This window comes from Vicia villosa, unplaced genomic scaffold, assembly GCF_029867415.1.
Source record: "Vicia villosa cultivar HV-30 ecotype Madison, WI unplaced genomic scaffold, Vvil1.0 ctg.002310F_1_1, whole genome shotgun sequence".
NCBI lineage: Eukaryota > Viridiplantae > Streptophyta > Magnoliopsida > Fabales > Fabaceae > Vicia > Vicia villosa.
Window position 1 is genome coordinate 233,474 of NW_026705890.1, and position 16,197 is coordinate 249,670.

The 16,197-nt window shown below is 38.5% G+C and overlaps 1 protein-coding gene across 5 annotated transcripts in view; it reads left to right on the forward strand.

Moving 5' to 3' along the window:
* Positions 1-16,197, forward strand: part of LOC131638400 (uncharacterized) — a 40,887-nt gene that overhangs the window by 12,594 nt on the left and 12,096 nt on the right. Inside the window, exons 3-4 of one of the 5 annotated variants that reach the window (XR_009294665.1) lie at positions 2,506-8,588; positions 8,733-9,800. The exons of 1 other annotated variant lie outside the window; for it this stretch is intronic. Coding sequence is in view for 1 of the 4 variants with exons in the window: in XM_058908959.1 (XP_058764942.1) it covers positions 10,178-14,842 (4,665 nt within the window). In the remaining 3 variants the exon portion in view is untranslated. 3 more of the 5 variants (XR_009294663.1, XR_009294664.1, XM_058908959.1) reach the window with 3 other exon arrangements.

Genomic DNA, 16,197 nt, shown 5'->3' on the forward strand with positions numbered 1-16,197 from the left:
TTTAAAACTGTATGTACAGAGAAAGGTGTTTGAAAATAATTTACTGTTTATGAAAAACAGTTGAAGAGATGAATGATGAGATGAGAAGAAGAGTTGGGACTTATACTCAAGGAGGCCCATTGAAATTTGATTTACTATTTATGAGAAATAGAGGTGAAAATAGGCTGGGCCGAGCTAGGCTTTGTCAAGCCTAAGCCTGACCTATTAAAAAAATCGAAGCCTAAGCCTTGCCTGTAGCCTGTCGTAGGCTTATTTTTTAGGCTTGAGTCTAGCCTTTTCGAAGGCCTGATTAACCTGTTAGCCTACATAAAAGCCTATTTGTTTTAGACATATGTAAATAAGCAATTAAAATAATATTTAAATAAACTAACTTATTTTAACTTATCTATTAGCATAAGTTCTAGGAGACTATTTGTTTAAGAAAACTTATGTTTAGGTTAGACTATTCGTAAGGCAACCAAGAGGGGTGTACCCTAGAGGTGAGTGGGTGCGAGTGTGTTAGATTCGAGTATTTAATCTTGTGTTTAGGTTAGCTTGCGTTTGATTTCGTTATCTTGCCATACACACCTAATTACTAACAGTTAATCATACATGCGAAAAATAAAAGCGGAAATAAACCTAACTATTACGGGGCTTCGGGGAGGGGAGTACATATTCCAAAATGGGGGATTTAAGGAAAGAATAAATCCTAAGAGCTATTACAACAAAAACTTTGCAACCTATACAGATTCTCTAGAATTTAAAATAAAAAATAGTAAGCAATCATGCATGCGACAATCACAGAAAATTTAGATCGAGGAAGAAAATCGGGAGGAGTTAGGCTTGGAAAAGATGTAATTAAGAAAAAATTCTCAATCTAAATTAATTACCTAATTGTAAAAATTAACCTAAATCTAATTAATTAAAGGGATTAATCTACCAATTAAATCATTTTACGTCTAATTAAATCTAAATGATTTTAATTAACAAGCCTAAAAATTAGTTAAATCCTTAAAAAAAAGTAAATTAAGTAATTAATTCATAAATCTAATTTTTTTTTTGTTTTATAAGAGTTTTAAGTGATAAAATTAATTATACATCCTAACTAAAATTTAAATCTGTCTAAGTGAATTATAAGAGAATTAGAAAAGAAAAAAGGAAGAAATTTGTTAACTAAAGGAAAAAAGGAAGGGAATAGGTAAAAAAGGGAGAGAAAACAAAGTGTGGGACGCTAGGATCGAACCCAAGTCCTTCACGTTACTGGCCACTCTCTCATACCACCTGCGCTGCGATAGTCATCTATAAATCAAGTGCATGGAAATAAATAAAAATGAAAACGCGTGCAAATCAATGCTCAGTCAAACGTGGGACCCCGGTCCTTGGATGGACCAATCGCGAGTGGAGAGAGGAGATATATGCTTTGACCGGCCAATTAGATTGTCTCGCGTGGTGGTCAACAAGTCTTTAATACTGTTTATCGTCTTCACTAATTGGGCGTGGATTTTTGCTACGGATTTGGCATGTTTCTGCCACAGTTTTGCTACAACTTTTCGTAGCGAATAATGATAATTCAAAACCTGCAAAATAAAAACACCAAATAATTCGAACTAACAAACCAGATCGCATATTTAGACCATGGAGAATTCAATGGTGTAGTTTATTTGGTCTGAATCCAATTGTAACCATGAAAATGAATGCCAAGCTTTCGTGAGCCCTAACTATGGCGTCTCTTGCTACGGACCTTAAAACTCCAACCTGATGATTCTAACCTGTACTAATCAACGCCAGGAACACATTAGAAGCGTTAGTTTCTGTTAAAACACAACAACAATTAAAACACGAAAACAAAATAAAATAAACGAAGAATGTTATCATGATGTGTTATGTTTCAACCATCTTTAGGCATGGTAAATGATCCCAACATGCTCTTTGATACCTCAGGAACGTAATGGAAGGGTTTGTTGGCCTTGGAACCTCCTGAAAATCTTTCTTTCTCGTGCCCTAGGTTTGTGAATATTTGGAGCTTCTCAAACGTGTTTAGGTGAAGGTGGATTCGTCGTCTCATGGGGCTGCACTGTTGTGTATATATATGAGATGAATTTAGGTAAAAAATATTAGAGAGAGAGAGAGAGCATGAGATTTGATTGGAAAATATTTGTTTTTAATTATGCATGGAAACCTTCTTTTTTTGGATTCAATCTATTTCCATACCTTTTCACGATTTATTGGCCTTATTAGATGAACTTGGACTTGATTCAATGAATGGAACATTTTGTGTGATTTAATTTGATTTTATTTGATTTAAATTGAATTTAAGTACATAAATCCAAAAATAAATATAATAAAACCATAAAATAAATATCAAATAATATTTGAGCCTTTAATGAGCTTAACATCACATGGATGGTCCAACACCAATGGCCCATTATTTGAAAATACAAACTTCTTCACTTAGGGTTTCATGTCTTTTCTCAAATTTTCCCAACTTCTGACAATCATAACTCACTCAATACTTATTTTATGAAGGTGTTCTAGGACTCTTTAGAAAGCTCAAGATGTCCTCTACAAGCCACTTTGGAACCTTCTTTGTATTTGAAGATTTTATCTTGATGATATTTGCCTTGACAAAAAACAGCTTTCAATGAACTTCTAGAAGAACCTGTAATATTTTGGCTCATATCTCTCAAATTATGCATTTCTTGGTCTTGGGCCCAACATCAAAGTAGTATAGAATTGATTTTCATTGAGGATGAGCTTTGGTTGGACAATATCTGATGAGCCATGTGAGAGTTATGTCCAGTCAAAGTTTAGTTGACTTTCTCCCAAAAACCCTAATTTAAAAACTTTATCTTTTGATGATTTTTGGAGCTTTTCTTGATAAATCATGATCAACCTTTGATCAAATGATGAATTTAACTTCAATATGTTGATGTTAACCAAAAATCAGGAGTTTTGACTGTAGGTTGACCATAGTTGACTTTTAACCTAGCATAGTCGACTGTTGATCTTTTGAGCAATTGACTGAACAATCTTGTGAATCAAGGCTTGAAAATTGGTATAAGGATTCTTTGAAGCATATAGGAAGCCAAGAAGTCCACCTGAGATCTTAGAAGTTGCATATCCTTGATGAGAAACGAAATCCTAACTCATAGGAACTTGTTTAGGAGAAAAGCAAGTGTGCCTAATTCATGTGTAGTCTTGAGCCACCGATAAACTTGTGAGCTTGAGAAGATCTTGAAATAAGTCATCTCAAAATGTGTGGGCAAATTTCGGGGTATGACACCTGCCCCATGTTCAATCTTCTTAAATCTGAAGAGGTAGACTGACTTGTTTGCCTATCTTGATCTGAAGGTGGAAGATGATTGAACACTTGAGTACCACAAAATTTGAATTCGGCGTTGCCGGAAGCAGTGCTTTTGGAGATGGGCTTAAAGATGCCATCCAGGTGTTGACAGAATGTTGTCGGAATGAATCTCTGTCTGGATTGAATCTGATAGGTATACTGAAGGGTGTCAGGATGAGTCATACACTAGGCCATGTACATGTTCAAGAGTATTAGAATGAGTCGTCCATTAGGCTATATTAGGGAGTGCCATCCATTAGGCTATATCAGAGTGAGCCATCCATTAGGCTATAGAAAGAGTCAGCCATCCATTAGGCTGTATTGGATAGAGTCGTCCATTAGGCTATAGAAAGAGCCAGCCATCCATCGGGCTGTATTGTGATGAGCCATACATCAAGCTATATCGGAGTGAGCCATCCATCATGCTATATCGGAGTGAGCCATACATTAGGCTATATCAGAGTGAGCCATCCTTTAGGCTATATTGGATTGAGCCATACATTAGGTTATATCGGAGTGAACCATACATTAGGCTATATCGGAGTGAGCCATTCATCAGGCTATATTGAAATGAGCCATACATTAGGCTATATCGGAGTGAGCCATCCATCAGGCTATACTGGAATGAGCCATACATTAGGCTATATCGGAAGAGGTCATACATTAGGCGAGCCATTCATTAGGCTATATTGGAATGAGCCATACATTAGGCTATATCGGAAGAGGTCATACATTAGGCGAGCCATTCATTAGGCTATCTCATAAGGGGGCATACATTATGCGAGCCATACCTTTGGCTATCTCAGAAGGGATGATGAGAATATTGGAATAAGTCGTACACTAGACTGTATCCGTGTATATCATAAAAAGTCGTTCACTAGACTATATCTGAAGGAGGGAGTCATACATTAGACTATATGAATATCATAACGAGTCATACATTAGACTAAGTCTGAAGATGGGAGTCGTACATTTGACTATATCAGAAAGAGTCGTATATTAGACTATATCTGAAGGAGTAAGTCGTACATTAGACTACCTTTGAACGAGTGATATTTTGGATGAGTAATTGGAAGAGGGGTCAGGATGAGTCGTACACTAGACTATATCTGAAAATGTGCCCACAGAATAAGTCATACGCTAGACTGTATCTGGTAATAAGGCTTTTCCGAATGAAGACCGGCAAAATAATGTTTTGCAGGATGGGAAACTTGAAGGGAAATGTTCGTCAGGATGAACCTTCGTTTTGATTATATCTGAGAGAAATGTTAATCTGGATGGGAACTGGAAGGACAGTGCTTATCAGAATGAACCTTCGTCTTAACTGTATCTGATGACGAATAAGTTGTTAATAACATTGTCTGCTCGGGAATTAACCTGAAAAACCAAGTTAGTTTCATGCAATGTTATGATGCATGGAATATACTGTGATGATGTTCTCAAAACAAAATGAGAATGCTATATGTATGTATTTGTCATGATATGCTATGAATGATGTATGAATGTAACCATGCAATTGGAGCATGTTGACGACTCCATATAGCTAATTATGTTTGGGAAAATAAATCCCTGCGGGAGGTGATGACAATGTTTCTTCACCCTGATCTTAGAATGACCTTGTTGGGGATTCCTTCCTCATGTGCAAGAATACTCAGCCAAGGATTTTTATTGTCGCCTGGGGATGAAAGTAACTTGAAGGATCTGATCTTGATGTACCTTGACAGGGGATAAAAGAGATGAATAATCATCTGATGCACTATCTGACCAAGTTTCAACTATGAGTGTCAACCTTACTAGAAATAGTAAGTTTGAATAAACCATGCTGGAGAAGAGAATTGTATCGGAGAACTTGTAGCGTTTGAGACGTATACTCCATTGGGGAATCAAGTCTCTGTTGGGAAAGAGATCATTTAAGGATAACCTCCTGGTGAAAACCACTATATGGGAAAGATTCCCTGAGATTTCAATTTTCAATGCCCCTATGTCTTCAAGTATTTCGTCACTTATTGTTGGAAAACATTTTCTTGACCATATGTGGACCTTCCCATATGGGAGCCTATCTGCCCTTGGGATCGGTAGTCAGGTATATCTGATGCTTGAAGTTATTGTAAACTTTTGATGAGAGAGTGATACTGTCACCATTTGATACTAGTAACTAAGTGGCTTTTGTTGAGATTTGTGATTAATACAGCATGCCCTAAGTGATAGACTTTCCCCTCTGGTCGTTCAGCGCCTTTTGAGATATTCTTTGAATCTTGACTTGACTGCCCCAGATGAATCAGACAATAAAATGTCACGCCCTTAGTATATATTGGTGTTTAGCCAACTGAGTCAATCGTAGGAAATATTTATGCTTTTTGGTGCACTTCTAAAGCAACTTTGTCTATCGGGAGGGCTTTCTGAGATTTGTGCTATCATAAAAAACATGCCCCAGTATTATGAACTTAGGAATAATGCCCCAGATTGGTCAAGGTTGACGGTAGTTTCGACTACGCTTGAGTGAATGCCCCTGATTGTTCAACACTTCTGAGAGATTCTTTGAATCTTGACCTAATTGCCCCAGATTGACTGAACTATTACTCACCAGAGTATCCAACTGCTTTTGTGCCCCTGAGGGTGATCAGAATTTGAGACATTCTCGCTTGAACTCAACGGAGTTCTGAAGACAACTTGTCCCTTGAGAGGATTAAACTTTTCATCTGCAGTTCATGATGGAAGCTTTCCTGATGTCAAGTACTTGTTCATATGCAAAGAATGTTTATTATGAGAAATATGATTCTAATGCAAAGTTCATGTTTGTCTTAACGTTTAAAAAAGAAATTTGTTTTGAAAGGATGTCAAAGCATCAATTTTTTTGTGAAAGGTGGTGTGATACCAACTCAAGCTTTTATCAAAACTCCTAGGATTCAGTTTACCGTATTTCTCGTTACAGTATGCTTTTGAATTAACCATGATTCAATTAGGACTTTTGAGGGTTGTAACATGGCCAGGTTCACGGTTTTTAGAAAAAAGGATTTTTTAGGCTCAAAATTTTATTGGTGCCCACCCCCTTCGTGATGTTCTCCAACCTAAGTTCAATTAACTTGATGTGAGCATTCATCCTTCAATGGGAGTTTGAGACGATTGTGGAATCGATGAGGTGGCAGTCACTCTACCTTTTGTATTTGGTGTCTGGTCACACGACTTTGTTCTTTTGTTAATGATCTTTTTGTTTCGCAATCCTTTCTTTTCAGGTTTTTCACTTTTGCCTGGACAACTTCTTGAGTTTCAGGTTTGCAGTCCAGCAGGATGACCTAATTTTTGCCTAAGTCACTTTTTCAAGTTCGTTGACTTAGCGGACTTTCTTTTCTCTTTTTTACTTTTCTTCTTTGAATAAGTCGTATGCTCCTGAGACGTCTTCGATTCGTTGGAAAGATTGTGATTGCCTTATTTCTTGGTTGGCGAGGGATAACCATTGTGGTATTCACTTTCCTTAAACTTTTGAAAGATAAGCATTGTTGTATCCTTAGATGCAAGCTCCTGATGTATTTTGAACGCTCAATCAGGTTAACTAAACACTACCCTGCCCCTGGATTAAATGTGAGGGTTTTTTCATATAGAGAAAAAAAAATTCCTACTTCAAGGCTCAAAGGGGTTGACTAGGGATTAACATCCTTATATCTCTAGTGTTTAGGGATTCGAAACAATGTATGTACATCATCAACAGGGTTTTACACGAAAGCACACCAATCGAGGTTATTGGTATTATGTGTTCTTCACTCTCCCTTTGGAGTTATCATGCTTTATCACTGAGAGTTTGGCATCATAAAAAAACATATTAGAGCGAGAGCGAATGACTTTTGAAGACAAACAATAACAATTCATTATTGTTATAGTTAAAAAAACAAACAAGTATTGCATATAAACAGTATTGAGCAAAAACAAGAAAGATTACGCATGAAAATGCATGAGGAATTATGAATTGCCAACGTTGAGGAGATCTTCTCCGTATGGACTTATTGCTTCAGAAGATCCGTTGAGTCAAAAGAGAACTTCAAATTTGGCCTTCAAGTATGAATGATGACAACCGGTGCATTAATCAAGTCTTGAACCTTGTCTCAGAATGGCTGACAATCATCAATCGAATGGCCAAGTTCCCCAGAGTGGAAAACTAACCGAGCGTTAGTGTCTGAACCTGCAGAACACTTTAGACTACTTATAGGAAGAAGATTCCGACGAAGTCACACAAGAGTTGTAAATGTCCAGCTTAAGGGATTTGAGGAAGAAGATGAGAAACTCGTTGTCTAGTTCGCAACATTAGAACTGAATTTGGTTGCAGCTTTGTCTGAAGACCTTTGACTTTCGTCTTCGAACGTCCTTCTGTAAGAGTCAAGCTCACCATATCTAGTGGGTCATAGCCTCTGATTCAGGATACGATACTTTTGATTTTAAAGGAATATGGCTAAAGGAAAATAAATCCTCTTGCCCCTTGATAGAACCTGTATCTTTGAGTTTGAAGGCATCTGGCTAGAGGAAAATAAATCCTCTTGCCCCTTGACAGAAGTTTATTGTACTTTCGAGTTTGAAAAGCATATGGCTAGAGGAAAATAAATCCTCTTGCCCCTTGATAGAAACTTAGGCTCTTGATAGTCATTCCATAACAGTACCTGGGAATTATGCGCCATAAATCCCTAAGATCCTTGAAAAAGGTTAGTCAACATGTTATGTAAAAGCATAAGGTAGTATGGACCTAGTAAGTCATACAAACAAAACCTGCAAGGAAACCAAATGGTTAGATAACAAACAAGTCGCGCAGGAGTCCTTAGGTTTAGAGACTTGTATGAAGTCCACAGGTAAGTACCCTCCCCACTGAAGTTTAGTTGGTTCAACCTGTCTTAAAATAGTAACTGGGTTCTAGGGAGCTCATATCACTGATCTTTCTCGAAAGCATTATCTCAGTCAACACTCGGGTGGCTGACCGAAAACATCTTGAAAGATTGATCTCAATGAGTGTAGCTTCGAGTATCAACCAGCTTCGGTCAAGAATTCAAAGCCAGCCATCTCGCTATTTTCTAATAGGCCAAAGTCAGGTTCAACTAGGGTTCTAAGGGAAATTTAGTGCTTAATGACACTACATGGTAGCCTAATGTCTCCTCGATCATGTTCAAGGGCCATCAGAACAAACCAAAGCGTCGCACTAACGGTGGCCACCAGATCAACCATATTGGGACGAGCCGTACAGTCTCCTTGACCTATTGCCACATACCTAAGGTATCTCGAGATTCAGGTTAGAATCATTCACACAAGAACATTCCCAAGCAGTACCCTTAAAAATAAATCAAGCATATCAAAGAATTTACAAAAATAGAAGTTAACTAAAACCCTAAGCTTTTATTTTATGTTAATATGTGTTTTAGTTATGATTTTGTAGGTCTTAGCTAATTTTGGGAAGTTTTGAGCTTGTTTTAGCCATGTTTGAAGACTGGTGGGCAGAGCATAGCGCGCGTCGCGCGGTAATAGGGCGCGTCGCGCCCTGGGCCAGTTATTTTCTTGAAGCTTCCAGCAGAGAGAAGAGCGCGTGGCGTGCTTGGGCGGTTTAACATTCAAGTGTAATGGCGCGATGCGCGCTAGAGGGCGCGACGCGGCCTGGACAGAAAACAGAATTGCTATTTAAGGAGAAAATCAGATATTTTTCCTTCTTCTTGATCTTCTTGAGAGCTCAAAAAACCACAAACCACTGTAGCAACTGAAGAATTGGAGAATCAAAGCCTTGATCGTCGATTAATCGCCGTAGATGCTTGTCATTCTTCATCCTTACCTTATTGAGCAAGCAACCATTTCTATGGATAGCTAAACCTCTTTTGTATCAGGATAAGATGTAATCCTCCTTGACTTTTGTATGTTTTTCTTGTGAATATGTTATGTATGAACAAATGATGATCAATGCAGACATGGATTTAGTTTTTGATGTTTACTTTGTATCGGTTTTAAAACGTTATTTGTATTGTTTAAACGGTGGAGAAATCGGCGGTTAAATAATACGGTAAATCCAGCTATATCGTTGCGGACACGGACGGTATAGACGTCGATACGTAATTATATTGATCGTTAACGAGTTCATATACATATATTTATAAGGAGACATACAAAGTTAGGTCGATGAAATCGAATCTTGATACATTTTCTTAAACTTAAAACTTTCATTAATTTACTCTCTGTTACTAAAGTATTGAATGATCTTTTGCAAACTCAAAACCAAAGTAACATTAACTCAAGAAAAAATAGGCTATAGAACGGCGGTGGTATCGCAATAATCCCTGTGGATACGATATAAACGAAAAGTACTCCAGTATACTTTTTCAATAAAATGGCGCCGTTGCCGGGGATGGTTGTTTAGATATTGCAAGCATTGCAATAGTTTGTTTTGTATTGAGTCTTATAATTAATCTCTTGTGTCTAAAAGTTTATTCCTTGTGTTTGTTAATTTGCTTGGTTAGTTTTTCAGATTACAGTTTATGCGAGGACGTGTACCTGCAGATCAACTCCTTTTTGATCCTGAGATTGAAAGGACTGCGCGTAGAGAGAATAACAAAACTCGTAGACGGAGACAACTAGCCAGGGAAAGAAGACAACAACAAGAAGCATCTTCTTCTTCAACCCCGGTTGAAAACTTAGTTGAGGAAGAAATGGCTGCGGATCCTAATGGTCCACCTCGAGGGCCTTGTGTTAATAGCCCTCGTCTGAATGCACAATTTGCTCGTGATCAAGCCAATGGAAGGAACTCCGAAATGAAAACGGGGTTACTTCAATTATTATACCAGAATCCTTTCACAGGAGCAGATCACGAGGATCCTTTTACTCATCTAACAAAGTTCTATGAGATCGCCGGAACCATCAGTGCTCCAGAGGCCGAAGAAGAACAGGTTTTTTAGGAGACTATTTCCTCATTCCTTGATAGGAAAAGCTAAGGAATGGTACCTTGATCAACCAAACAATGTCATGATTAATTGGAACGAGTTAGAAGAGAAATTTCTGGATCGGTTCTTTCCGCACAATAGGTTCATGGAAGCGAAAACTTCTATTGCGGTGTTCTCTCAAGGTCCGAATGAAGCTCTCAATGAAGCGTGGGAGAGGTTCAAGTCTATGGTTAGAAAATGCAAAGGGCATGGATTTGATGAATTGACTCAAATCCATATCTTTAGAAATGGACTTCAACCACAACCGAAAACACTTTTAGATGCTACCGCGGGTGGATCTTTGATGTCAAAAACTGCTGAGGAAGCAATTGCTATCATTGATAGAATGGCTTTGAATGATCATCAAGGACAACACAATCGTAGTACATCGCAAAGAAAGTTGGGAGTTCTTGAGTTGAATACTAGTGATGCAATACTTGCTCAAAACAAGTTATTGACTCAACAAGTAGAATTGCTTACTCAACAAATGTCAAAACTCCCTAAACAAATCAAAGTGATAAATGGGATCCCTACTAAAAATCAACAAGTAATGTGTTGTGAATTGTGTAGGGGTGACCATCAAACTGGTTTTTGTCCTCCACCTGATGAAGAAGTGAATTATGTTTCAAATCCTAATCAAGGATATGTGGGGCGACAACAACAGCCTTACAACAATAACCAAGGTTACCAACAAAGAGGTAATCAAGGTTATCAACAAGGATGGAGGTCGGATGCGGGTCCATCGAATCGTCAAAATCCCTATCAAGGTGGTTACAATCAACAACCTCAACAAACAAAGCTTTCAATAGAGGACACTCTTAGCCAATTCATGCAATTGCAAATTGCAAGCCAAAAGAGTACGGATGCGGCCATAAAGAATCTTGAAACTCAAGTCGGGCAATTGTCAAAACAACTTGCCGATCAAAACAAAGGACCTTTTCCGGCCACTACTCAAGAGAATCCTCGCGAGCATTGTAAGTCCATTCTAACTCGTAGCGGTAGAAATATTGATATGGGTGTAGGAGAAATAGTTGAGGAAGAAATTGTTGAAAGTGAAAAAGATGGAGTGATTGAAGTAGAAAAAAATGTTGAGGGTGATTTAGTTGAAAATGAGAAAGAGAAAGAATTAGTGGAAAAAGAAAATCCGGAAATAGAAGTGGAAAAAGAAAGAAAAAAATTGAGTGTGAGTGAAAAGGCGAAGATGAAAGAGAACTCAATTCATGTGAAAAAATTACCTTACCCTCCCGGTCCGTCAAAGAAAGAAGATGCAAAGCATTATGCTCGATTCTTGGACATTTTTAGTAAGTTGCAAATAAATGTTCCTTTTTCCGAGGCATTAGAGCAAATGCCGATGTATTCGAAATTTATCAAAGACATCATTACCAAAAAGAGAAGATTCTTGGATTCGGAAGTAGTAACGGTTAGCTCTTGTTGTAATGCGTTAATTCAACGCACTACACCGATTAAATCAAATGATCCTGGACGGGTAACCTTGCCGGTGTCTATTAGAAATGTTCATATAGGCAAAGGTTTGGTAGATACCGGTTCTAGCATTAATTTGATCCCATTGTCTATGGTGAGAAGGTTAGGAATTAATGACTTGAAGCCAAGTCGAATGACGTTATCATTAGCGGATAAGTCCACAACTCATCCTCATGGAGTTGCGGAAGACTTGCTTTTCAAGGTTGACAAATTTTGGTTTCCTGTTGATTTTATCGTCATAGACATGGAAGAAGATCCTAATATACCATTGATCTTAGGAAGGCCTTTTATGAAGACGTCCCGAATGATGATAGACATTGATGATGGCTTAATGAAATTACGGTACCAAGACGAGGAATTATATCTTGATCTCTTTGAAGCCATCAAGCATCCGAGTGATGATGATGATTGTTTTAGAATCGATGCTACAGAAAAAGCTATTATGAAAGTGGAGAACCAAATGCACTTGTCTAATCCTCTTGAGAAAACTTTGATGGAAGCTCTTGAAGTGCTCACCAAAGATCAAGAGAAAGAAATTGAAGATTGCTTGAGAAATCTTGAGGCTTGTGATGAGATAAATCCATTTGAAACTCAAATTGAAGAATTGAGAGATGAGCCTAAAGTTGAAGAGCCAAAGGTGGAGTTGAATGTGTTACCGTCTCACTTGAAATACGTGTTTCTCGGTGACAATTTCACTAAGCCAATTATCATTAATAGTGGTTTGTCTAGCAAGGAAGAGCATCGATTGAAGGAAATATTGATAAAGAATCAAGAAGCAATAGGATGGGTTTTATCCGATTTGAAGGGTATTAGTCCGGCCTATTGTATGCATAAGATTATGTTAGAAGATGATTTTCGGCCCGTGGCACAACCTCAAAGGCGATTGAATCCAACCATGAAAGAAATGGTTAGAAAAGAGGTTGTGAAGTTATTAGAGGCGGGGATGATTTATCCTATCTCCGATAGCGAATGGGTGCGTCTGGTACATGTAGTTCCGAAGAAAGGTGGATTGACGGTTGTGAGAAATGAAAAGAACGAATTGATCATTTCGAGAATGGTGACCGGGTGGCGTATGTGTATTGATTATCGGAGGTTGAACCAAGCTACAAGAAAGGACCATTTTCCATTACCATTTATGGATCAAATGTTAGAGAGGCTAGCCGGAAGAAATTTCTATTGTTTCCTGGATGGTTATTCAGGATACAATCAAATAACCGTGAATCCGGCGGACCATGAGAAAACTGCTTTTACATGCCCCTTTGGCATTTTTGCTTACCGCAGAATGCCATTTGGACTATGTAATGCTCCTGCAACATTTCAAAGGTGCATGCAAGCTATTTTCTCAGATTTGATCGAGAAGAGCATCGAGGTATTCATGGATGATTTTTTTGTGTACGGGTCGTCTTTTGACTTGTGCTTGAAGAATCTTGATGTGGTGATGGAGCGGTGTATTGAAACAAATTTGGTTCTAAACTGGGAGAAGTGTACTTTCATGGTAACGAATGGGAGGGTTCTTGGCCACAAGGTTTCTTCAAAAGGACTTGAGGTCGATCCTGCAAAAATAGAAGTTATTGAGAAGCTTCCCTCTCCGGTGAATGTGAAAGGCATAAGGAGTTTTCTGGGACATGCTGGGTTCTATAGAAGATTCATCAAGGATTTCTCCAAGGTCGCAAAGCCTTTGAGTAATTTGCTCAACAAAGATACGGAATTTATTTTTGATGAATCATGTTTAAAAGCTTTCCTAGAACTCAAAGAAAAATTAACCACCACACCCATAATTGTCGCTCCTAATTGGTCGCTTGAATTTGAACGCATGTGTGATGCAAGCGATTATGCGGTTGGTGCGGTCTTAGGCCAAAGGAAGAACAAAAATTTCCATGCTATACATTATGCGAGCAAAGTTTTAAACGAGGCACATGTTAACTATGCCACTACTGAAAAAGAGTTGCTCGCAATTGTATTTGCATTGGAAAAGTTTCGTTCTTACCTTATTGGTTCGAAAGTAGTGTGTTATACTGATCATGCCGCAATCAAATATCTTCTCACCAAGCCTGATTCAAAACAGAGGCTTATAAGGTGGATTCTTCTGCTTCAAGAATTTGATCTTGAAGTGAGAGATAAAAAAGGGACAGAAAATTTGATTGCGGATCATTTATCTCGGTTAGTGAATACCGAGGTAACAAAACATGAAAAAGAAGTGAGGGATGAATTCCCGGATGAAAAACTGTTCATGGTTCAAAAAGTTAGACCCTGGTTCGCGGATATGGCTAACCAAAAAGCATCCGGCTGGATACCCGAGGATCTAACTTGGAATCAAAGAAAAAAGTTTTTGAATGATGCAAATTTTTATGTCTGGGATGAGCCTCACTTGTTTAAGTTAAGTAGTGATAATCTTTTGACAAGATGTGTCGCTGATGAGGAAACAAAAAGCATTTTTTGGCATTGTCACAACTCGCCGTATGGTGGTCATTATAATGGTTTGCGTACGGCCACAAAAGTCCTGCAATTGGGATTTTGGTGGCCTACTTTGTTCAAAGATGCTTACCACCATGTTGCATCTTGCGACAGTTGTCAAAGAACGGGTGGAATTGGGAAAAGAGAGGAAATGCCCCTCCAAAGTGTTTTGGAGGTAGAAGTATTTGATTGTTGGGGCATTGACTTTGTTGGACCATTCCCTTCCTCTATGTCAAATGAATACATCTTGGTAGGTGTAGATTACGTGTCGAAGTGGGTTGAAGCGATTGCTTCACCCAAAGCGGATGGTAAGACCGTGATCAAATTTTTGAAGAGAAATATATTTTCACGGTTTGGCACGCCAAGAGTGTTGATTAGTGATGGCGGATCTCATTTCTGGAATGCCCCGCTTGAGAATGTGTTGGAGCAATATGGAGTAAAGCACAAGATAGCTACTCCATATCATCCACAAACTAATGGGCAAGTTGAGAGGACCAATAGAGAGATAAAGAGAATTCTTGAGAAAACCGTGTCTAGCTCTAGGAAAGATTGGTCGTTGAAACTGGATGAAACCTTATGGGCGTATCGGACTGCTTTCAAAGCCCCGATCGGCCTTACACCATTTCAAATGGTGTATGGTAAAAGTTGACATCTTCCCGTAGAACTAGAACATAAGGCGTATTGGGCCTTGAAGCTTTTAAATTTTGACCACAAGTTGTGTGATGAGAGAAGAAAAATCCAACTTCATGAGTTGGAAGAGATGAGATTGCATGCCTACAAGTCTAATTCAATCTACAAAGAAAAGACCAAATTCTATCATGATAGTAAGATTAGAATGAAGGACTTTAAGGTAGGACAACTGGTGTTACTTTTCAATTCCCGGTTAAGACTTTTTCCGGGAAAGTTGAAATCGAAATGGTCAGGACTGTTTCTGGTCAAAGAAGTTAGAAGCCAAGGGGCTGTAGTGATAGAGGACCATAAAACTAAGCAAGAGTGAGTTGTTAACGGTCATAGGTTAAAGGTTTATCGACGGAGTGATTTTAATCGTGAAACATGTGTTTTATCGTTTGGTGATCCTTGATTGCCTTTAACCGTCGAGCTGACCGACGTTAAACAAAGTGCTCTTGGGAGGCACCCCAAGTTGTATATATTCACTTGTGTTTGTGTTATTTTTGCAGGTGGGATTTTTGTGTTGTCGTCGAGCCAGAACTGATTTACCGGTATTTTAGGGTGTGCTGATAAAAGTAATTTTTCTGCTGTTTCTGGTGTAGCGCGCGCCGCCCCCAAAAGCGCGCGTCGCGCGCTTAGTGACTTCAATTACCCCTTCTAGGCAGAGATGAGGGCGCGTCGCGCCGATTTTGCGCACGTCGCACGATGTACGTATTTTTGAAAAAAAATAATTTTTGTTTGGGCCCACCCATGCTGGGCCCGACCCAAACCGAGTTTAGAAAGGAAGTTTGGGTTTTGGAGGTCTGTTGCCTCCATCATTCACCCTTTTCCTCTTTGTTTCAAGAAAGAAAAAACAAAACACACACAAAGCTCTTAGTTTCTCGTGCAAATTTCCTCACTAATTTTCATCTCTCCATTGTCATCATCAACAAAGGTTTATTCTTGCTCCCTTCTCTTTCCATTAATATAGTTTTAGAAGTTAGGTTTTTAGATTTAGGAATTTCTTGATAATTTTGAAAAACTAGGGTAGAAACCATGTAATTTTTGTATATAATGCTTGCTGAGACCCTTAGAAGGGAGGAGAAGCATGTTCTCCTCTTCTGTTTTCCAAAAAAATGAAGTTTTTTTTCTGGGTTTCGCAGAGCGCGCGTCGCGCCCTGTTAAGCGCGCGCCGCGCCCTGTATGCTGATGATTTTTTTTTATTTTGCCCTAAGTGTGTATTAAGGCATGTTTAGTAGTTTGATGATGAATGTGGAAAGATGTGTGCTTCTATTGTGAGGATTTGCTTAAGAGTGCTAACTTTGTTTCAATTCGTGTGTGTTTCGTTTGTTTAAA